General features: G+C 39.3%; 1 protein-coding gene across 4 annotated transcripts; it reads right to left on the minus strand.

Moving 5' to 3' along the window:
• Positions 1-1,103: 1,103 nt before the first annotated feature.
• HELLS (helicase, lymphoid specific) lies at positions 1,104-23,653 on the minus strand. Of its 4 annotated transcripts, none has more exons than XM_039727281.1 (22): positions 23,255-23,653; positions 22,999-23,120; positions 19,337-19,459; positions 17,844-17,903; positions 17,317-17,353; positions 17,159-17,223; positions 16,686-16,727; positions 15,719-15,943; positions 14,183-14,365; positions 13,779-13,922; positions 13,004-13,200; positions 12,227-12,323; positions 11,134-11,295; positions 10,477-10,619; positions 9,191-9,329; positions 7,684-7,767; positions 7,477-7,596; positions 7,024-7,140; positions 5,973-6,132; positions 3,600-3,696; positions 3,316-3,392; positions 1,104-1,636 (listed from the first exon to the last, which is right to left on the minus strand). In XM_039727281.1, exons 2-22 carry the CDS (start codon positions 23,101-23,103, stop codon positions 1,539-1,541), a joined length of 2,475 nt encoding a protein of 824 aa, XP_039583215.1. In that variant the 5' UTR covers positions 23,104-23,120; positions 23,255-23,653; the 3' UTR covers positions 1,104-1,538. The 4 variants fall into 4 exon arrangements, with proteins under 4 accessions (XP_039583215.1, XP_039583213.1, XP_039583214.1 ...); XM_039727279.1 differs by having other exon boundaries at positions 23,202-23,262; XM_039727280.1 differs by lacking the exon at positions 23,255-23,653 and adding an exon at positions 23,202-23,242 and having other exon boundaries at positions 22,999-23,137.

Below are 23,653 nucleotides of genomic sequence, written 5' to 3' on the forward strand. Positions count from 1 at the left end.
GGGAGTGTCTCACAAAGGTGGGCAGCACAGCACGAAGCACAATCTGACATTTTTAACACTGATTACTTTGATTTTGCACCATATTGCAGGTTAAGCAGGTAGATCAGTCTTCAAAAGTTATGTAGCCTGTGTGGGAGCAGCTGTCACTTACTATTGTCTTTAACAAGATTAGGTTGAGATACAGTTTAATAGGGAAAACAAAAGCCACACACACAAGGTAAGAACAAGGAATTAATTCACTCCTTCCCATGGGCAGGCAGGTGTTCAGCCATCCCCAGGAGAGGCACATGCTGGACTTTGTATTACTCAAGGTAATTAGTAACTGAACAGAAAAATTAGAAACTTTTGTCTTCAGCAATTACCAACAAAACAGGGCTTTCACCAGGCAAAGATCAAAGTCAGCTTACTCATTAACAGATTTATCTGTTCCCTTGGAGGGAAGTATGAATATCTCTTGCTACTATAAGATTCCCTTCTCTATCAGGCCAACAGAGTAATTATGATCACAAAGTGAATGAAAACTGGTTTCTAAAGTCTGAGTTGGTAGAGGGTTTTTACCTGTCTTATCTATGCCATATTAATGAGCATAACTGCAACTGTGACAGCTCCAGCTGCAATTCCATGACTGCAGCTTTTAAATGACACCTAAAAGACATTTTCACAAACCAGAGGAGAAAGTTTAGAAGCTGCCTGATTCATCCAGTGCTGTGTGCAGTTCTGGGCCCCTGCTACAAGGACACTGAGGTGTTAGAGAGTGGCCAGAGAAAGGTAATGAAGGTAACTAAGTGTTCTGGCAGGGGAAATTGCAGTGTCCATGTGGGTGTGTGAAAGCCAAGGAGCACTTTCTGGGAAAAGAAGGGCAGTCAAGAGGTAAAGGATATTACACATGCATTTAACCTAAAGGAGTTAGCTGTCATCATTGGTTGGAACTTTTGAGACAGCAGTGCTGATCCATCTAAATCATGTCCCCAAGTGCCACAGCTGTTTTGTGGGGTTAATTTGTTTTTCTTTAAATGTATGACATTGACTAATGTGCTAAATAAGTAGGAAAGTGTGAATTAATGGATCAGCTTTGCTTGTTTAAGAAGCCAAAATCCACAGACTTTTAGAACAAAACAGATATTTATTTAATTAAAATAATTCTCAGAAGTTAAAAACAGTAGCTACACAAAGGCTTTAGCAAAGGTACATGTTCTGTCCCTTCCAAATAATACTATAATTGACACCATATTTTTAAAAAAACCAACCAAAAACCAGGGGTTTAGGACTTCCACAGGAAGATTTTTTTAAACAAATTTGCCAGTTTATACCACTGAGTACAAGAACTAGCTGCAAATGTGAAACATGCCCATTTTCTTTATGAAAGCCTACTAAAGCTACCACTATCACCTGCATTATAATCTAGAAAGTGTTAAAATTCCCTGGAAGAACACATGGGATTTGAACAAGGCCTTGAGGAAAGTCAGCATTGAGGACCAGCAAGCATAAGTGACATCTCTGGAAGACCTGAAAGACTACTTAGAGGCCACATTTGCATATTAAAACACACATTCTGCATTGGACTCTGATGACTCTTCTAGGACTTTGAAGACACCCATTTTTTCCTTTTTCATTTTTTCAGAGGCCTTCATCTGATCTAAGATTAAAACAAATCAAAGGTCAACAATAAGAGGTGTAGTAGAAAACAGATTTGGAAAACAAGTTGAAAAAACCATTTTGCAGAATTGGAGAACAAGCTGATAAAAACATTTTGCTCCTTCATCAACAGCTGGCTACTAGAAGTTTGTATTCACAAATATTTTTCAGCTGTACGCTTCTAGGAAAAAATTCCAACATCTCTGGCTAAATTTGAATGGAGAATAGCAGTCCTAAATCTGCCTGAACTAATCTCATTTTCCTGAAAAAAATACCCAGAAAACCTATTTAGTGAAATTACCAGGAGAAACATAAAATTACAGCTCTGATATGTAATATTCTTTCCAAAAATTCAAGGACTTGCAAACTTGGCTTTCTGGCAATTGCAATCACTTTGTTGCTCTTCCAGTGAATATTAAGCTAATGAAAAAGTATCATATTTATATAAATTTAATAATCATGGCTTACAAGGGTGGAAGCTGGAATTTTGCTTTCTAAAGCACTAACTGCAGTTAGCTATAGCAAAAATTCAGTATATGATGCCAGACTAATATCTTTGTATTAATATTTTGACAAGTTTATTAATTTTGATTAGCATAGCAAAAAAGAAAAAGAAATAGGAAAAAAAAGCAACCATGATAAATATGTTGCACAATAATAACACAAGATAAACAGCATCTTCTTCAACTTGAAAGAGAAATCAGACTGTTTCACAGTCTGAACTCGTAAAGATATAAACATTATTATTCATCAAGAATAGTTTTCTATATTATCAGCCAGTTGACTGTAATAAGCACTTTTACAGAACAATGCCTGAATTTTTTTTCCTAAAGTTTCTAAAATATAGCAAAAGTTTGCTAAGGTAAATTAATTTTATGTAAACTACACATAGCATACTTATTTAAGGCTAAAATTTTTACTTCTAAATTCTGTAATGACTGGGTTGGTTTTTTTTCTGTATCTGTGCTTGGAGTCTTGTTCTGCTAAAGATGTTGAGGGAAACAAGGCATACTAAACCTACTAATCATACAAAAGCATTCCAGATCTATGAACTGGACAAGAATTTTTCCACTCAGGAAAGTTAGAAAGTTTTTCAATAATATCTTGGCCTGATCAAGCACCACAATTTGCAGACAACCTCAGAAAAGAGTTGTGGTTTGGTTGGGGTGTTTTGCTAAATAGCCGATCCACTGATAAGCCATGGGAACTCTCAAAAGCTGGATTTCTTTCTTTCAAATGTTAGACTTGACTTCTTTCCCCCAGAAATGTCAGATAAATGTATTTTGAATTATGACAGCATCAAAGAACATTTTTTAAGCTTGCTGTAATAAATCTTTGAATAAATCTTTCCTGATTTTGATCAATTACAGCAACTCTCCTTGAAAGCTGCTTTGCAGAACACCTCCTAATCTATGCTTGTCATTCACAATATGCTCAGGGCACAGCATGCCTGAATGTGGTTTTCTGGAATACTTTTGTCTAAGTTCTGTTACTTCTTTTCCAGCAAACCATATTGAAAATATCAACAAAGGGACCAAAGGGTCCTTTGTCAAATGGACAATACAGCTGTAGGGAAATGAAGCTCTGGCAGCTTTCTACACACAAAGAACTCTTACAAAATATGAATTTACTCATTTATTATATGAACAGAATAAAGAAAACATGAGAACTCGGACTTACCAATAAGATCACTTCTATCCAAAAGTAACTCTAGATCTTTATCACTGATTACTTTCTCTTTAGATCCTTTAACCTCCCTGTTAAAGAAGAAATAATCTCTCAATAAAGACAAAAGCATGTTAGCATTGCATAGAAGTCACTTTTCCCATGTAGCAGAATCCCTAGCACATTCTTTCCTCTATGAAGATCCACATACCACCTCATAAGACAAGAGAGCTCTTGACAGCTGCTTGCAAGTTACAAGTAACAAACTCATGGTCCAAGAAAATATGAAATCTGCATACCTCTCATAGTCTCTGGATTTCAGTAATTCTAGCAATTCCTGAGGATCCAGGCAGCTTTTTGACTGTGCTAGACCAGATTTGCCACCTTTAAACTGATCTGTAGAAAGAATACATTTTAAGAAAGCACACGGAGACTAGAACAAATTACTGTTGAATATCAAAACTAATGCCAGGTTTCATTGCTTTAGTCCTCATATAAACACACCTCACACTAACAGAGGTACATGGAGGTTTGCATGCAGGCCTTTCACTTTCTATAACGTGTATGTATGTAGACATGTATGTAGTATGCAGAACTGATTAAAACACCAATCCAACATGCCCACATGAACACACAGAGCAGAAAAGCCATTAGTTCTACTTACAGTAAAAACATTGCAAATAAAGTTATATGGTGGATGCTGAAGTTTGTTCCCTTTGTATTGTAAGCTGGTTAAAACAAAGTAAGTTGTATTAACCACAAGACAGGAAATATGTGGAAGATGTGGTTTGCAGAGAGAGCAGCCTCAGTGTAATGAAACAGACAGACATGACAAAGCAATACCCCTGACACAGACTGCTTGCTTGAGACTGTGCTAGCACCTGTTTACAGCAAATCTGGATGTCAGCCCAACTGTAAAAAACATTACACAAGAGTATTACCTAACCAAAGCTGAGCATGGTCTTATACATTCCAAGGAGACTGGCAAGACTTGCTGTTCTGTGCCAAGTTTCCACAGTTTTTATCAACATATGTACCCATTTTATTGTCTTCACTGATTCCTTTCATCACACTGATGTTCCTTCCTGTATCTTGCCTTCAGAAATCCTCCCTACATCTTTTCCCATCTCCCTTCAAGAACTCTGAGTTTATCTGAGAAGTGGAAATCAGACTCAAGTTACAGAGGAGTCTGAGCTACAGGATTCTCTCCCCCATTAACATCTACAGCACTGACAGACATGCTCCAGGTGCTTTCATGCATTACTAGTGATGCTGCCTCTCCCTTTTAGCTTTCAGAGTTTCACAAACCACATGGTATCAAATAGTGCCACGCAGATCTCAAGATGCCATAATAGTAAGAAAAATACAGCTTCCCAAGCAACTTTCTTCAATGAAACAGAAGCACAAGAAGCACAAGATGGAAAGGAAAAAAAAAAAAAAAACAAAAAAAAAACAAAAAACAAACAAACCAAAAACAAAAACAAAAAAAACCACCACCAAAAAAACAACACCAAAAAACCCCAACAAAACCCAAAACCAAAAAACAAACAAACAAAAACCAAACCAAAACAAAAAACCCCTATGTTTTGTAACAAAATCCAGTGTGTGATTTTCCTTCCTCATTTGCTTCTCCTAAGTTCCAACACTTTTTAGAGATTCACAATAACAGGATCCATAACATCAGCTTTACATTTACACAATGAAGCCAAAGGTTCCTGAAGTGACACCCCTACTAAGCTGCCAGATTTACATGTGGTACACCCATAGATGCCAAGATAAATATTGAACTTATTGCAAAACTGAAGGCATTGACAGTTCTCTTCCTTCCAGTACAAGTAGTCCCAGTCTCCAGTGCTGCCCTAGTACATGGCAGTCACCTATTAGATCCCATTCTGTGCTCATCTTGCTGCTTGGGTTTTAACTTCAGTTTGGACCATTATCAAATCATTAAAAAACCAAACCAAGAAAGTATCCTGGTCAATAACATGTCTATAAAGAGGCAGCCCTGGCAGTCACACCAAGACTGCAGTGCAAAAGATTACAAAGAAAAAGGCTAATGCTAGGAAAAAGTAATTATCAAAGATAACATCATCCAGAACCAGAGGCAAACCACAGCTTAGGCTTGACTGTGCAGGAGAAAGAGGTGTGGCCTTTTTGCCCTCATGAAAAGGCTTTGTTCCTCATCAATATGAGAATACAAGAATGATGAGAAGTTTTTAGCCTCCTCTGAAGTTTGATCTCAAACTAGTTATTGTTCAGCAGCCAAGTTGTAAGAATTGCAATTCTGCAAGTGAGCTTAATGTTTGAAAATTGCTATATATAAGGAGCTACAGTCCAAATGTCACAAAAGCTACAGAAGCAAAGCAGGATCCCTACAAGATCTGTAAAAGAAAAACTCATCCCCAAAAGGGACACTTCAAAGCAATCACTTTCTAAAGACTTTTGAGTATGACAAGGCATATAATCAAGAACACCACAAGAATCACCATTGTTCTGTACATAAACCCAAGGACTATTTTTCTATTTAGCACTGGCCAGTTGTTTGAACAGGACTGGACTTCTGTGGTTATAACACACTGGACAGAGGCAAACAGGATACTGAAATCTGTTACAGCTTGAGATTTAAAGAAGCAACACATGTTGACATGAAGTCCTAAGAGAAAGATACTCACTTTTATGGATAATGAGCTTCTCCAGCTTCCTCTTGGCAGCAGCTCTCTCCACAATCGTCTGGTCAATTGTGTTTGCTGTCACAAGACGATAAACAACTACTGGCTTTGTCTGACCAATTCTGTGACACCTGTCCTGGGCCTGCAAATCTGACTGGGGGTTCTGAGCAGATAAAGAAATAAACCAGTAACAATTTAGTTATGCCATTATCCTTTTTTTAAAGGACATACCACACGCAGCATTTTTAATGGGAAGCACAGAGTCAGTGCAGAAGCAGAAGAAATGTGTATTATACAACTCTACCACTCTTGACTCTTAAGCTTGTCCATGACAAGCTCTGCTGTTATAGCTGCACAGGCAATGAAACCCAACCAGCTTGGACTGCTTCTGCACTACGTGCTGCAATTTTCTACTGTTGGACATGGTTAATATGACAGACTTAGATGATAATTTTGGTTATAGGTTTGTGGTGGGGTTCTTTGTTAGAGGATAAGAAAAGTTATTTTAAAGTTTTCAGCCATTTCTGAAGCTGAAAATAGCAGCATTGTCTACTAAAATGAAGATACAGAGGTCCTCAGTAGTTTCCTTCCCAAACTCTCTTTTTCCCAGTCTCCAGATTTACAGGAGCAGCAGAATCCTAGCTAGCTAAAATACATATGGCAAATGACAGAGGAAATTCATGGAGCTGGTACTAACATGGCAGCTGTTGTAAACAGGGAACCCATATAAGGTCCACCTACACTCAAATTTAAGTAATAAAAAGAAGGAAATGTATTGACAACACAAAAAACCTCCTGCTTTTGGTAACTCAGGGGCAAACTCAGAAACCAACTCTAATGTTGTATTCAGTAACCCAGGACTTTTCAAATGAGACTGTATTATTTCACAAACAAAATGTTTGCACATGCTAACATGCTACTATTGCCTTCACATAGTACCTCATTAAAGTTATAGAAATGGTCTGTACCATAACAGGTTCATAACTGATTATCAAAAGCAGCAAGAGAAAGCATTTTTGACACCTATCACTAGGTTCACAATCTGTCCACTTACCCAGTCACTGTCATATATGATAACTGTGTCTGCTGCAGTTAAGTTAATGCCCAGGCCTCCAGCTCTTGTACTCACTAAGAACAGGAAGACTTCAGGATCAGTATTAAATTGATGCATCTGGAAGAGATTTCATCTATTAAAAAAAGTAGATGGACCAAACATAACATGGCTAATGGTTAATGAGACCTGTTTAAAAAGATGATCACGGGAAATACAACACAAGCAGTGAGAGGTTTTCAGAAGCACTGCATTTTAGGCATACCTCAAGGTAATGGTCAGCAGCACACTTTACGGCTTCAGTGTTTCTGAGCCGCAGATACAAAGGCAGAAGACTGATTTTGGCATAGATCTGTTTTGCCTATTGAAGGCAAAGTGCTGTGCAAAATCATATCCCAGTGTCATGACAAAAGCAGAATTTGCTAATGTGCTCACACGGCATGCCCATGTACTTACATTTTCTTCTCTCTGAGAGTACGACATAGAGCCATCCAGTCGACTGAATTTGAAGTTTCTCAGGTAACAGTAATCCATCAAAATGTCAAGCATCATAGTCATTTGTGAGAACAACAAGACCTACAAAACCAGAAAGATTCCTTAATAACATTTTTTGTTCCTAAGGAGATGACTGTATCTCATCCCTCCAATAATCTTCAGCTTTACCTTGTGTCCTCTCTTTTTAAGTTCTGGAAGCATTCGGTCCAAGAGGAGAAACTTGCCTGAATTCTTTACTAGATCTTCATCAACCTTGGAACAGGGAAGAGGGGACCATATATTAGGAGGGAAGGAGACCAATGGCTTCCCCAGCTCAGAAGCATCAACAAAAGCCCTCTGAAATCTCACTGAAACAAGCATGCACCATTTTCTTAACTAAAAGCCATATTATTAGAAGTAATGTTAATTTAAGCAAACAACACTGAATCACTTAAACCATAATGAAACTAAATTGAACTCCACCATTTCATATGCCCAAATAATTATTTTTTTAAAGGAATTCGTTTTCACCCCATTTCTGGAAGGAGAAACCCTCATGTTGTTAATTTTTCCTCATGGAATAGTGCTGCTGTTTCTTTCCCAGTTTGTAATTAAGAGACAAGGCTTCCCCCTACCGGACACAGAGAGGCTGAACAAGTTGTGACACATCAGCCAGCGACAGAAGTTCTCAGCTAGTTTTCCCACTGCTGCCTTAAACCTCTCTTCAGGAGAGCTTGCTAGATCTAATTCTTGCCATGGGCTAAGGGCAGGGAAATAGAAACTTCTACGGTCTGAAACATACAGCAGCCATTGTGGTAATTAGGAATATATCCTCCTGAGCAAGTACTGACTCCTGTGGGTGGTGTCAGCTGTCAAATGGTCTCCATTTTCAACACACTAATTTTCCCTCTAATTTTCCCACACTAAACCTCCCTGACTGGGGAATCTGCTTTTTATGCATGTACTTTACATTGACACACTTCAACAGCATACCCTGGAGTACAGCAGGCTCTGTTATCACTCACCAAGTAGGAAACATGACTACACATACCTACAAATCTACATCTACATTTAGAATGTGCAAGCAACTTCCAGTTCTTTAAAATTCTTTCAATTCAAATTATTTCACACTTTCCTGTATTTCCATCTGCTTTGTGTAGATTAAACTACCATCTAGTCTTTGTGATATAACTTGGATTTCTTCCCTTTTGAGGAAGGACACTATATTCTCTGAGCAGATGACTGTTATATTTGGTACAGTTCTTCAACAACTCACACTTAAATGCTATCACTGCACCTCCTGGCAGCGTATACAATTTACTTCATGAACAGTTCACCAGGGTTAGCATTTGTTTTGAAAAACAACCCTGGTAAGGAGACCTTGAGGCAGCCCCTAAAGCACCTGGAGTCAATGGAAGCCAGCAACTCTGAATAACTCTCCACCACCAGAAGAGCACTGTCACATGAAGAACACCACGACACCACTGTGCAAAGGCTGAATGGGCACAGCAGCTGAACAGGTCCCTGCTACTGCTGCTGCAGGAAGTTTCAAATCATGATTCAGTATACTGCTGGAATTCAATAGGAGACGTGTGCCAAATCCATTGAAAAGGTCATTCTTTACTGCCATCAGCTCCCAGTCTATTGCTTTTTAATGCCTGGAATAAAGTTTCTCTAATGCTTTTAAAACGCGTACCTTGAATTGTTGTGTCGCAGGATCCAAAGGATACTCAATAAGATAGGGGTGATTACAACACTTCCTCAACAACATCATAATATTCTGCAGTTTAAGGTTCACCTCGGAATCCATGGGAATGCTCACTTCTACCACTGGCCTTGAAAAGACACATCTTATTAGTACTGAAAGTGTCCCCTTATTATGCTATAAATATTTGAGAGAAAAAAAACCCTACAACAAAATCAAGCAATGGAGTCACATGCTGTGACATGCTCAAAATCCCTCATAGTCTGTAAAGCTATTACCAGACAAAACTTTTTAGAGCACCACACTTGGCAACAAAGGAATAACTGTTTGCCATTATTGATTTAAAATATCAAAGAGCAGTCAGTAGTAATTAGAAGCAGGATTTGACTTGTTCAAGTCATCCAGCAGAAAAGAGAACAGAAGCAAGCCCTCACCAGACCACAGGGTCAGATTTTCTGGGGAGCAATACCCAAGATGTTCCAGAATCAGCTGTCTGCCTATGCCTGAATTTGGCTACATTGCAGGAGTCACAATGAATACAGCTATTTAGCTCTTCTACATGTAAGTACTGTCTCCAGCATAAGGGATCCATGCATACCATAAATCTAAGACAAACATAGATTTAATTGTCTGTTCTCACAGGCTACCTTGGACTATAATAAAAATCTAGCAAAATAAACACTTTTCAACCTGAAGATTCTCCTTATGCCCAAGGGACTTTCAACCAATTTAGAGCCATCAACAGAAGGAAAAGTGGAGGCCATTTGGAGTGACACTGTTTTGTCTTTCCAATCAACTGCTATGCTTGATGGGGCCCTTCTCTCCTGTGGATGGCTGAACATCCGCCTGCCCATGGGAAGCAGTGAATTAATTCCCTGTTTTGCTTTGCTTGCATGTGCAGCTTTTGCCTTCCCTATTAAACTATCTTTATCTCAAACCACATTTTCCAGCTTTTACCCTTCTGATTCTTTCCCCAACCCCACTGACAGAGTTGTGAGTGAGCAGCTGTGTGGTGCTTGGCTGCTGCCTCAGGTTAAACCACAATTGTGTCCTGAAGTTAACTGTAACTCTGATGAGCCAGTGAGTGATGGTACAATAATCACTGCTATTCACTGGCTCAGTGAATACCAGGTAAAATCAAAGAAACAAACCATAAAGCTTGAACGATTGTGAATCACTAAATGCCACTCTTCCTGATCAATTTCAATAAGCAAAGCACTGGAAGCAAACTAAGAGGGAGATAGTGCAACAAGAAAAAAAAATTTCAATACACGCACCTCTCTTTTTCTACTTCCTCTTGCATTTTGCTAATTAATTTTTCCAAGTCATCAGGTGAACCATTATGATCTTCACAATAATCAACCACTTTCCGACTACGGCGTTTTGGTCGGCCTGTAGAGCTCAACTCAACTACTTCTTCCTGTGGGAAATGAGAACATTGCCATCAACAGCAGCCAGCTTCAGAATCAAAGGCCTGTGCTGATCCAAGAATTCTCAAAACTCAAGAGAGGCCTCAGTGATGTGCATTATGCAACACGTATTTAGACCCACCAGCTTAAATTTTGGCTAGGTAGAACATGCAGCCAAACTGCAAAGGTCTACAACTGTAGATTTTGAAAGTTTCTGTTTGATTTTAGAAAGCTACATTCATACCTTACTGATTCTAAGCTGACACTGTCAACTCCATGAAAACAGTGTTCCTTCCCTCCCAAGCTACAAGTAATCAAGAACATATTTACACTTATATTATTTTAGTTCTATGCCACAGGCCTATCACATAACTGCCACTATTGAAATAGATAACAAATAGATCAGACTAAAAATTTAAGAATAAAAGCAGGTTTAGTTACAACGGTAATGAAGCAGTAGCAATATGGTTTTGCATACGAACTGTTACAAGCAAGCACGTTCCTAACATCCTCATCAGCACACACCTCATTATTCCCAAACAGTTTCCTAATGGTGCGATTGACAATGGCAGTATAGAAAGTTTCCTGCTTCTTTGACAGCGGCGCATACACCACAACTTCTCGTTTAGGAGGCACCTCAAGGGCAACATCTGATTTCAGCCTTCTCAGTAGGAATGGTGTCAGAATCTGAAATGGTGAGCAGATACTACAATTACTCAAAGCTGTCAACACAGCTAGTTTAAAACAAAGAAAACAAGACAACACAGAAGCAGGCCTACTGATGTAATGCTATTTTGCCAATTTAAAGCACGAGCGTTAATTTGCACAGATATTTAGTTTTTTACTACTTATGCCTACTCAATATTTTCATGCACATTCTGGTACTAACGTGTTGAAACACACCCCTTAACATTTAAAAATTCTGAAGTGCTTAGTAGGGGTACAGCAGTAACTGTTACAGACCTTTCTCACAAATTCCAGTAACTGAAAGCAATCTTAATACAAAACTGCCCATTTTGTTTGTTATATTTCTTAAATCATGTTTTTCTGAAAACGTCCAAAGCCTTTAACCAAAATAAATAAATTATCATCAACAATTATACATAGAAGATACAATTTAGATCCCTCACTAGCAGCTTATAATGGAAAAATGATAGGTCTGTAAGCATTTACTTCCACACACTCTCTTAAAGACAGAGCTTTAAGTGTTAATTTGAAGACAGCCATATTATATAACTAGTTTGTCAAAAGGTATTCTGCTCAACACCTAAAAGTTACATAAGTTCCCTCAAAGTTACCTTTTAAAAAAATAAATACACTGATTAAATCTCTTGGTGAACTGAAGTCTATAACTGCAATTAAGTTTGACTAAACTCAATTCAGCTCCAAGAATAAAAATGAGTGGCTATGAAAGAGATACACTGTTCCTTTAGCGTTTGTAAGTGCTGCAAAAGTTGAAAAGAACACCCTAAAAGTCTCAGGAAGTCCATAACTGCCACAATGAAAGCCTCAGACCAGAATTCAGCATCACAAACAAGATTTTGACACACTTCATGACATGAATGATCAATGTTACAACTATATTACAAAAAATACAAAATGAAGGATAAATGAAAACCTGATGCAGCATATGCAAGATGTTTTGCTCCCTTTCTTTAGCAATAATATCTTCAGCAGTTTCTGTAATGCTGGTAATATCAAACCAGGATTCAAAGCTATAAAAATAAAGCAAGGGAAAAAAAAGCTTACTAAAATAATTAAGAATAATAGCCATGAAGTATCGATTCTTCTCTTATCCTGTGATTAAAAAAAAAAAAAAAAAAAAAAAAGCACTCACATCTATCACGAAGAGAAGGTGTATCAGAGGAATTTTTGAAATATACCCATCAATTCAGAAGCCGGAGGTTTTGTGTGATGTGTAAAAATATTTGTACTAGTTGGAATATTCATTATCATCTGTTATATCCTATCTAGGTTATAGCTTTTTCCAAAAATTAGTCAAAACACTCTTTTGGCAGGGCTCTTCCACCTGACCCCTTACTGCTGCAGAAAAGGATCTGTGGGTCCTGTGTCTGCCAGCCTCACAAAGCTTCATCCAACACCTTTGAGAATCTCCAAAAAGCAGCACCAGGTATTTGTGATAAAGCAAACATCTCTCACCGCAAATGTTCATGTCTTTGCTCACAGCTGAGCTTCCACTGTCTAGGGAGACAACAATTAATTCCTTCCTTTCTGAAACTACTAAGTGTAAGGCAAGACACATTTCAAAGCCTTTGCCACCAAATAATCATACTGGATTACAACTATGCCATAAAACAACTCTTCACATGCTGAGAAGTTTAATTATTAAAGAGTCATAATAATACTCAAACACAAACATCAGACTGCAACCTACCTTTTCAAATCATCAAAAACATCAGGCAATAGGAAGTTAAGCAATGACCAAAGCTCTGCCAAGTTGTTTTGCAGGGGGGTGCCAGTCAACAGGAGTTTATTGTCTGCATTAAATCGTTTCAATTCTCTGATAAGGCGGCAGTTCATATTTTTAATCCTGTGACCTTCATCTACTATGAGGTACTTCCAGTAGCAGTTCTATGAAAACAAAGGATATTTCAGTAAATTTTAGCTTTATTCCATCAAAACAGGTGTCAGATTAATTAAGAAGCAATAATAAGACAAGCACTGTTTGATTCTGCCTGTTACAAAGGTTCTATTTACTGTTTTTCTCTTTGCCAAACTAATAGAACTAAGCCCAAACAGTTAATGCCACACATCTGCTTCATGTGACTACCTTTTAGAAAGCTTAGGTGGTTAAAACAGAACTTCTGCAAGAAACTCATCTTGCTGAAACAACCACTGTGATGCTAACAACAATATTTATACACTAAGTATGGCTCTTGCTCTAAACATCCTTAACCATCACCTACAGGACAGTAAGAAAAAGAGCAGGTATGCTCTAACTATCTGCTTTTAGAACAATGTTGTTTGAAGAACTTAAGCATTAAACTGCAGAGCTACTACTACCAAGGAAACAGAAATGAATGCCAATATACATGCTACAGTATGAAACTTATTGTACAGGCAGCATGTGGGGTTTTTTACTGTGTTCAAAAGCACTGCTATCAGTATTGAGGCACAACACAGTCTCAGAGCTAAGAGAACTTGGGTACCTGCAGGGCAGCTCTGTCTCGCATTGCTATTTCAAAGGAAGTGATGACCACAGGGTAGATTTGCAGTGATCCTTGTCTTCCGCGTATTTTACGAACCAGTTTGCGACGCTCCTGCTGTGTTCCATGATAGAGCATTAGTGGAATCTGTAAAAAAGAGATTACAAGTCAGGACTATGATGCCCATTTTAAGCTAATGGGAGAACAGTAGAAATACCAAGATCTCTTATAAGAAGGCTGTAAATACATAACAAGTCACAGCACAGTTTACAGTAACCACATAAACAACTACAATTAAAATTATGTTCTATATAGAGAAAGCTTCAAGACAAAGAATTTTAATAGAATTTTTTTATTTTGTGCTTTTAAACCTAAGGAAGAAGAATAAAAGTCTTAATTTCTTTTACCTCTGGAGTAAATCTCTTGAATTCAGACATCCAATTTGGAAGAGTAGACAAAGGACCACACACTAAGAATGGACCAGGGACCCCTCGCTCCACCATCAGTGCTATTGTTGCAATACACTGGATTGTCTTCCCCAGCCCCATTTCATCAGCTAAAATGCCATTAATACCATTTTCCCAAAGCATCTGCATATGAAAAAAAAAAAAAAAGTAAATGCAAAATAATCAACACACATTTGGAAAAACAAAGATCTTTAGGAATGCAACATCTGTGGAAATTCTTTACTAGGCCCATTTTATATTACAGATGAAGATGATTCTATTATAAAAATAATAAAATAATAAAAATAAATAAATACAAGCATCTTGTAAATGCTGGATGAGGAATGCAACATCTGTGGAAACTCTCTACTAGGCCCATTTTATATTACAGATAAATAATTTTATTTATAAATATTTATTTATTTACAGATAAATATTTTTATTTATAAAAATAAATACAAGCATCTTGTAAATGCTGGATATTCTCATGTAGATGTATGCACTCCTAGCCAACTAAGTGCCTGACAAGAGCACAAAAAACAGAATATCAAAGGAAAGTACATAATTTAGTGTTGCACCAGAAGGAAGAGCAGAGCAACCTCTCACAAAAAAACAGAAAGACACAGAACTGCTCTTTGCACTCTCTACTGTTCAATAAAGATACATAAAAAGATTATTATAACTGAAGGCCCAATGAAGGAAAATGGTTTTCCCTTCGGAAGAGGCCTGTCTTCACTAGGCACTTTCCAGTAACAGAAGTGAGTGAGCAAGTTCAGCGGCACTCACTTGAGGGGTGAGTCCAAGCATGTTGAAACAGACTGTGTATGCTTGTAGGGAGGAAAAACAGAATGAAAAGATCTGAGAGAAATATGAGATCAGTAGCAGAATTAAAATTAGTTTTGATTCTTATAAATTTTTTAATTTGGCTTGCATACTGAAACAGGTAGAGTTAAAAACGGATGTGGGTAATTTTGATGTCAAGCTCCTATCTATTTCAGAAGCTAAAGACATAGCATTTTTAACACGCTGTGCTAATATTACTAGTTAAGACTTCAAGATACAGAGAATGAAAATTCATCTGTGTCAAACCTGCAAAGGTAACAGGTCTTTGAATACCTTTGGGTAGGTATTGAAGCCCTTGAGAGAAACAAGTAAGACCGTCTCTCAGTAGGATGTATAGCCCTGCTTTCACAAACTCTTTGTAAGGAAAGGTTGAGTTGAGTAAGAAAATAGATGGAAAAAGGAAATATGGAGAACACCAGCCAGAAAGTCTATTAAAAAAGGCTTAAAATCACCAATATTCTTCCCACACTGAAACATTTTGTTTGCTGCTTGACAACTTTTTCATAAGACCAGATTCTTGTACCATGAAAGATCATAACTCTCTCCTCTTCACCTTCCCTGTACTAACTATGATCATAGACTTCCAATATGTTTTCCCCTCCACACCAGTTTCCAATCGGAAGCAATTCTGATTAAATTCAATTGTATCCATACCCTTAGCCACTCCATGCCCTCCACTTGGTACCACCTCATTACACCACCAGTAAAAATCTTTGGCTGCTGAAAAGGCACTGGTTGTCCGTTAAATTTTCGCACTGGATCAAGAAAGTGCTTGGCACTTTGTCGTACAGCTTGACACAACCTGTCCTTAATGACACTGTTTGAGTCTCCATTTTTCTGCAGGTCTTCTGGATGCAGGTTGTCAGTAGAGCTTTCATCCTACAGAAGGAAGGTCAAAGAGCATGTGATAAGTGGAATGTACATCAAAGCCTGCTAAGACATACTTCTTCCCAATTTACACTAGCTTTAATGTGCAGTGAAGTAACTCAGTCTCTGACACAAAGATTTCTTTTGAGTCAACTGTCCACTCAAGAGTAGACTTTGTTCTCCTTTAGAATGCAAGAGCAGTGACAGCTACTGAAGGTATTTGGCTTAATTTTCTACCCATAAACAGACTTAAAACCTTCCTCATAGAGGCTGGCATTCAATGCAGCAATTTCCCTTCTGTAAGCAGAAGGGCTTTCCTTTCTGTAAGCTGCTCTAACGTTAGGAAGCAATTCACACTGTGCATGCAGCTCTGGAACTACAGAAGCAAAAAAGAGACCTCACCTCTTATCTCTGCACTTGACTGCTTAAAAATTACTGTTTAAAGTCTTAAGCACCAACACAAATATTTTCTAATAAATTCCTATTTCCTTTATTTCTGAAGCTACTAGCAATCTATAAAGTATAAATACCTTCAAACTCAGTTTTTAGAAAAACAGAAGTTTTCACTTGGATTTCTGAAATAAGTATTTAAGTGCATTCATTTATACCACTTTTCTAAACTTTAATTCAGGACTTCAATAACTAGCAAAGATGTTTATTTAGAGGTAAACTTTAAGAATACACTACAAAATATAAAAAGCCCTCCTTCCCTTTGGCCTTAGCACTCTTAAACTGCAATAATGTGTCAACATACCTGATTTTCCACTTTACTTTTTTTTGCCGCTGATAATATTTCCTGGAAACAAACAGGAAAAATAAAACAAACATGCTCATGTGCTTTTCAACCTTAGAGACTACTGTAATTTGTATTTCATGTAATCTCTTCATTCATCTTTCAATCTGGATATACTTTAAAAAGCTTAACATACAAAATCATTAATCATACAAGTGACTCTAAAACACACCAGGTAATTCATTTCAATGACAAAGGGTAGCTGAAAATTCAATTGGCAACGGTAGGCTTCACAGCTTGCCTCCTTAAAGACTTGAAAAAACAAACAACACTGCTTGTTAGATACATCTTTGCTCACAGACTACTGATGGCTGATAATATCTGGTAGCAATGTGTGAGAATGGAGTGCTCTAAAATACACACGTCACAGAAATTGGCTCACCCATTAAAAGTACTACAGAAATCCAGACAACCCATTTATAGTTAGGGCATACCTCTTTGGACATGATTTCTGATATGTTGTATGTCCCATCTTCTCTTCCTCTCTTCTTTTTTGCACCTGTAAGATAATATTTGAGTTTATACAATGCATCGAACTTTGAGGAAATCAAACACACCAGTACTGAAAAAGAGGCAAAGCCTAATACATTACCTGATTTCTCCTCTTTGCCATCAACAGGGTTTTGACCCTAGAAAATAACCACAGAATGAGGTTCATCATCTTATGCATCCTGAACTATCACGACACAGATAAAAAGATGTAATCAGACTCCTACCATTACCTTTGAAAGATTCTGGAAACATTTCTACTACTAAACAGTTTTCAAAAACACAGAAAAAAATTTTTCTTGCTTTTTTTTCTTATAACTTATTCACTATTTTGGCTGAACAAAGCCATTATTTGCTAAAACAAAAAACTCCTCAAGACAAATTGAAACCATTTTCTCTAATAATAACTAGTCAAAAACCTCCCCTAAAAATGACTGTCATGGTATACAATTTTTAAGCACTTTTAAACAGTCTTACTACAGTTAAAATAGATATGGTATATTACATAGAACCTGCAAGTCAAATACTGGACAATCAAACTTACTTATTTTACTTACCTTGGTCAAAACAAACATTGTAATTCTCAGACTTCTATTTAGAAAGTTGCATGAAGTAGCTACTTAATCTTACCTTGGCAGATTTTAACATCATCTCTCTCTTTCTTTCTAACTTCTCTTTCCTCCTCTGCTCCTAAACAAAATAAAAACCACACGTGCAATTCTTACCTTTCCATAAGACCCAGAAGAGTACTTCTGCTACAGAAGAGATAGATTACATTGCTAATTCCGAGTTCCATGTACTCTGTAGACTGTTTTTGCAACCCCATGCAATTCTTACCTTTCCATAAGACCCACAAAAGTACTGTCTGCTACAGAAGAGATAGATTACATTGGTAATTCCGAGTTCCATGTACTCTGTAGACTGTTTTTGCAACCCCACCAAGTTTGTTCTGATGTAGTTTAAAACAATAAAACTAAATTTGGACAAGAAAGTGCCACTGCTCTAAATTGCTTGTCAGTAAGTATTTTAAACACTTAAATACAGTAATTTAGAAAGATTTCAACAAAAATATTCCCAATTGCAAACTCCTGAAGATTAAATCTACTGCAGTAAGTTTTCCATTTATCCAACTTATACATACTACATATTCACTGCAGAACAGAGAGCAGTGTAAGTAGCCTAGCATGTCTTTAACAAAGAACCGCTTTCATGTCTTGAAGAACTTAAGATTTTCATTTCATCTACCATTTTTGCTTTTTATTAAAGGAAAAGGATCCTGAAGAAAGAGTAGAAGACCTTGGTGTCTATCAGATGGAGCAAGATTTAGTACTGAAATACACATTCTAGCAACACAGGAACCATGAATTTGAGCTGACTGTTCAATTAGAGAAGTATTTTGAAGAGGAGGTTCCTGCAGTCTATCCTGCAGTGTCCCTTTATGGAAAATGTTGTTGTTCTTAATCTTTTCCTGCTTTCCCCTCTCTCTCAAGTATAAAATCTTGCAAGCTTGTCCATAAACATCCAGTTAAAAAACTCAAGACAAAGCTAGGTATGAACTCAGCAGCCCATGGTTTAAAAAAAAAAAGAAGACCCGTAACACTGTTTTATGGAAACCCTTGTTTGGCAACAGCATGGCCTCAGGTCACTGTAATTTATTGATTTGTTTGAGGGAGGTCTAAGTTAGCATCCTGAAGGCACATCTCATCCTCAGCTTTCAGTTAATAATACAAACAGGCTACTCAACTTCCTACTTGTCAGTTCTTTGGACCTTCTATCCTCCCTCCATCTTTTCTAGCTCCCTTAAACTTCAGTTCTTATTTGAAATACTTACTCTGGTTTCTTTGCATTCAGGCCAAAAGAACTGTAAAGGCATCAATGCCATCTTTACACTGTGACTTTAAATTATAATTCATGTTCTTCCATGTCCGATTCATCTTTCAATTTATAGAATAAATTCTGGACACTACATAAAGCATCATGTCATTCCTGTGCACTAGGTTCCAGTAGATTTTAATGTTACTAATGCAATCTTAAAAACATTTTTACTGCAAACAGTTGGATGGAAAAAAACCCTAAACAGACAGCACCTTAAGAATTCCCACTGCAGACAAGAACACACCTACCTCTAGTTGCTGCTGTTCCATTTTGGTTAGCAAGAATTTGGAATAGATGTTGCTTTTTTCAAGCAAATGTTGTAGCCTCTTATAGCGCATTTCATTTGATTCCCTGTCCCAAGAAGAGCGAGCCTGGCCAACAAAAAGACATGTCAATCATTGACAGATACAACTGTGACTATACTGAAAAACCATTGCTTGTGTTAAAAGCATTAACTCTGAAGTGTCTCACACACAGACCCATTTCCCTTCAGCCATCATACTCTGTGATTTGTGACTATGGACTCTCACGTAGCTGTGAAGTGCTGTAAGGCTGAAGTAACTGAGGGTTGCATTCACTTGCACATGCACCGTACACACCCCCAGTACAGCAGCACATGGCATTCAAGGATCCAGATGCCTCAACTCCAAAGCAAAATGAAATCTCAGTTTATTTATAGTCTGCAAAATTTTTGAGGGAAAAAACCCTACCTGACAAATTTCAGAACAGCTTCCCTAGTATTTTTATATCCCTTCATGTACATTTACACCAAGTTAGTTTCTCATAAAGAATAAGATATACAGACAGCTACAAAACTGTCACACGGTTTTACATAGCTCAAGTCAATTGCCAATATGAAAACAGTATCACTTTGCTTACAAAATCCACACATGCTTTTAAAAGCAACTGCTGCTGAATTAGTCAGGGCTGTGCATTTAGAAGTTTGCAAATTACTCTTTAAAACTCATATCAAGACACCCCCAAAAAGTAAAAACCATTCACCCTTCTGCATTCATCTAACATTGCCTGTAAAACCGAGATACCGGAATCATTTCCGTGACTTTTCATTTGGAAAAGACCCAAGATCATGGAGCCCAAGCATTAAGCAGCACTGCCAAGTTACCACTAAACCACTGCACTAAGGATGCCTCAGAAGTGTGACATGTCTGGCTTTTTGAGTGCTGCTTCCACTGCTTCTCCAGGCAGTGTCTCAGTGCTTGATCACCCCTTCAGTGAAGAAAATTTTCCAAGAATGACCCATTAAATTTCCCCTGGCTCAATTTGAGGACGTTTCCTCTTGTCTTATTGCTTGTTACCCAGAAGAAGAGGCAGACCCTCCCCCCACCTGTCTACAGTAGTTGTAGAGAGTGAAAAGTTTTAAATTAGCATCTCCAAGAGAAACCCAGAGAGACAAGATGCAGAGCTTTACAAGATGCTTATCTATGTCACTGCCTTCAAAAGAAACACAATGGGAAGGGCACGCTGAGACACAGAAAAACAAGGGACTCTTCTGAAACTAAATACACTAATTGGTAAGGAAATGGGATATTTCCTGAACCATGGGACAAACTGTGAGACGCTGAAAAGGAGGAGAATGTCTGTCCCTCCAGAAATCAAAACTCGATTTTCTCCAAGTAATTCCAACCAGCTAGCAATCACCGTGTTCTTTTAAGAGAGGAAGATCTATTCCCACAATTTCTCTAGGAGAGAGATTGTATTCTTGGTTTTCTTTTCTTCTGCTCTCCCCACTCCAGGTTTTTACCTTCAGATGACAAGTATCTGAGCTCAGAAAGATCAACTCTTGATGGCAATGCCAAGAGAGAATATAACTAAAACTAACCTACTTCTCCAGCAAACTGCTATTGCTCACTTTTTATAGGAGTGAACACAGCATTCTTATTTGGTCAAACTGAAGGACTGTTTCCTCCACCAACTTCAAAAATTTCAAGAGGAAAAAAGAAAAATCGAAGATGAACAGCACTTTAATGACATCTCACTGTGCCTTTTGACTCAAGCCTTAAAGCCTTAAGACAGGGGGTTTTTTCCCCTTTTTGATTGAAAAGGTCAAAACCTTGCCACTCTTGGTCACCACACTACATTCACGCATATTTGCACAGTGGTATTTCACCATTAACCCTCAAAAAGAACTGACAACTCCTTTGCTTAACTGCTGTACAGATCACCTGGCAGGGGGGTTGCCGAAGTGACAAGCATAGGAAACACAGAAGCTGCCCCCAGTAAGCCTGTGGTAACTCCAGGAGTAATCCCCTGGTCTGACTGGCCTCTGCACAGGGAAAAGGTGATAAAGCATACAGGACAGTGGAGCTATATTCCTGCTAGAGGTAAGTCCTGTGGGTTCTCAAGAAATGGAGAATACAAAAAATCCCTTTCAGTATCGTTACAGAAGTTATCCTTGTGAAAGAAACTAAAATTTTAAGTCTTCTTCTCAATACCTCCTGTGCAATGAGAAAATGTGCTCTACAAGGGTTTCCTCTTTATCTTCCAGAAGTATTACATCCAAATTTTTAGGCTAATCAAGGAATACCTGAAGCTCCAACATGCTACATCATCACTTACTGTTTGCAACACAGAATATTATGAGACTTCTGGGAGAATCGATATTCTTTTCTAACTAGAGTAGCACAAAATAGTGCATTTACCTTTATAAATCCGAACTTGTCTTAGAGTAAGGAAAAAAGAGTAATCAAAATTAGTTCCAGGCCTTAGGGACTGGTACTTTTCAGGCCCTTAGAATAATGTGCCAATTCTTAAGATGGGGGAAAAAATCCCCATCACCTAATTTCTCTATTATATAGTTCCTTGAACATCTCCAGATCTGTAAGGTCCCTTTCAACCCAAACCATTCTGTGATTCCTTAGAATACAATTCCCCAAAAAGCATTCGAGAGAACAGTACTTTCAAGCTTCTATTTCCTTATGTCTGAAACACAACACAAATTATCGTGTTATACAGAATACTGTATAAGGGATCAGCACGGGTCTAGAAGCACCATGCTCTCGTGTTCTCACTCCAAAACAGACTGGTTACTATCAACTAGTGCTTAACATCAAGGCTTGAAAACACGCTCAGCAAGGGGGAAATGAAGCATCGTAGCGATGACATCACTTACGGTGGGAGGTACATTTCCCCGGAGCAGTGTGTATTTCCTGTAACACGGGCAAACCAAGGTACACAAACCCAACATCGCCTCCCGGTCTGCTCACGCTTCGCCTCTCCTGGCATCAGTGCCAGGTGCCAGGCAGCTCCCGCTCAGCTGTGTGCAGGGAAGAGCAGGAGGAGCGCAGACCAAGACAGGGGCTGGCATAAGCCCGGTCCTTGTTAGCGGGGCTTTCTCAGCTAGACTGCTCCATCACTTCTGCACAAACTATACCTGCTACTGAAATAAACGCGTAACCAGGCTTATTCTGGAAAGGATCTGCAGAACTCTACTCAGGCCGTTCGGCTGGTGAGCTTGCTTTAACCAAAGAGGGAAACAAGTGCTATGTACACTTGGAGAAACAAAACCAGAAAAGTTTTGTCTTTAATGTTTCAAACAGAAATTCAAAACAGACGAACTTAATGCCCTTTTTGAAATCAGCTCACTTTATAGGCATTATACCTCATATCTTTAGACTCAGAACGACAGACTTAAAGACGTAATCTTCCCTCCGCGAATTTTAATCCATATAAAGAACAGGAGGCTTCTCCCTAAGAGCAAGAGTTCACCGCTAGCCTTTAAAAACAAAAATTAAGGCCCCTTCTGGATGATCACAAGGCGCTTACACACCACAGCACGGCCTTTATCAGCCCCTCACGTTTGTTTGTTTTGCAACCCAAGGAGCTGCACGGCCCCGGCCCCCCGGCGCCCCGGCAGAGCGGGCAGGCCGCGGGGACCCCGGCCGCCCCTCACCTCCTCCAGCATCTGCCGCTCCTCCTCCAGCCCCGCCGCCTCCAGCTGCTCCTCTTCCTTCAGCATGGCCGGCGTGATCACCGCCGCTTCTGCCTGCTCCTCCATCTCGGCTCCCAGCGGTTCTGCAACGATCAAGGGGCTGTCAGGCGCGGTCACCGGCGGTGCCCCGGGCGGTGCCCCGGCCGTGCCCCGCCGCCCCTCACCGCTGCCCGAGTGGCGAGCGGGCATGGCCCCGCTCCCGCGCGCGCCGCCTCACCGCCCGCCTCGCGAGAACAAAAACCGCGCGCTGCCCGAGCCGCGCGAGAGGCGGCGCCGTTCTCGCGAGGCCGCCCCGCCGGCCGGGCCCCCGCGCGGCCATGTCGGCTCCTGGCAGCTGCGGGCGCGCCCTTCCCCTTGGAACGGGCTGCCGCTGGAGGGACTCTGCGCGCAGCTGTGCGTGCAAAGAGCGGCTGCGGCACTTGGTGCAGCTGACGGGCGCTGTTCGGTCACGGGTTGCGCTTCCCCAGGCGGAGAGGTTCCGTGCTGGGCCGCGCTCCCTCCGCCGTGCCCGGCGCTGCCTGGCAGCGGGAGCGGGGCAGGGCGCGGGCCGCCCGGCTCAGCCCGGCTCAGCCCGCCTCAGCCGGCACAGCCCGCCTCAGCCCGCCTCAGCCCGGCT

This window comes from Passer montanus, unplaced genomic scaffold (assembly GCF_014805655.1).
Source record: "Passer montanus isolate IOZ18808 unplaced genomic scaffold, ASM1480565v1 scaffold61, whole genome shotgun sequence".
NCBI classification, from domain to species: Eukaryota; Metazoa; Chordata; class Aves; order Passeriformes; family Passeridae; genus Passer; species Passer montanus.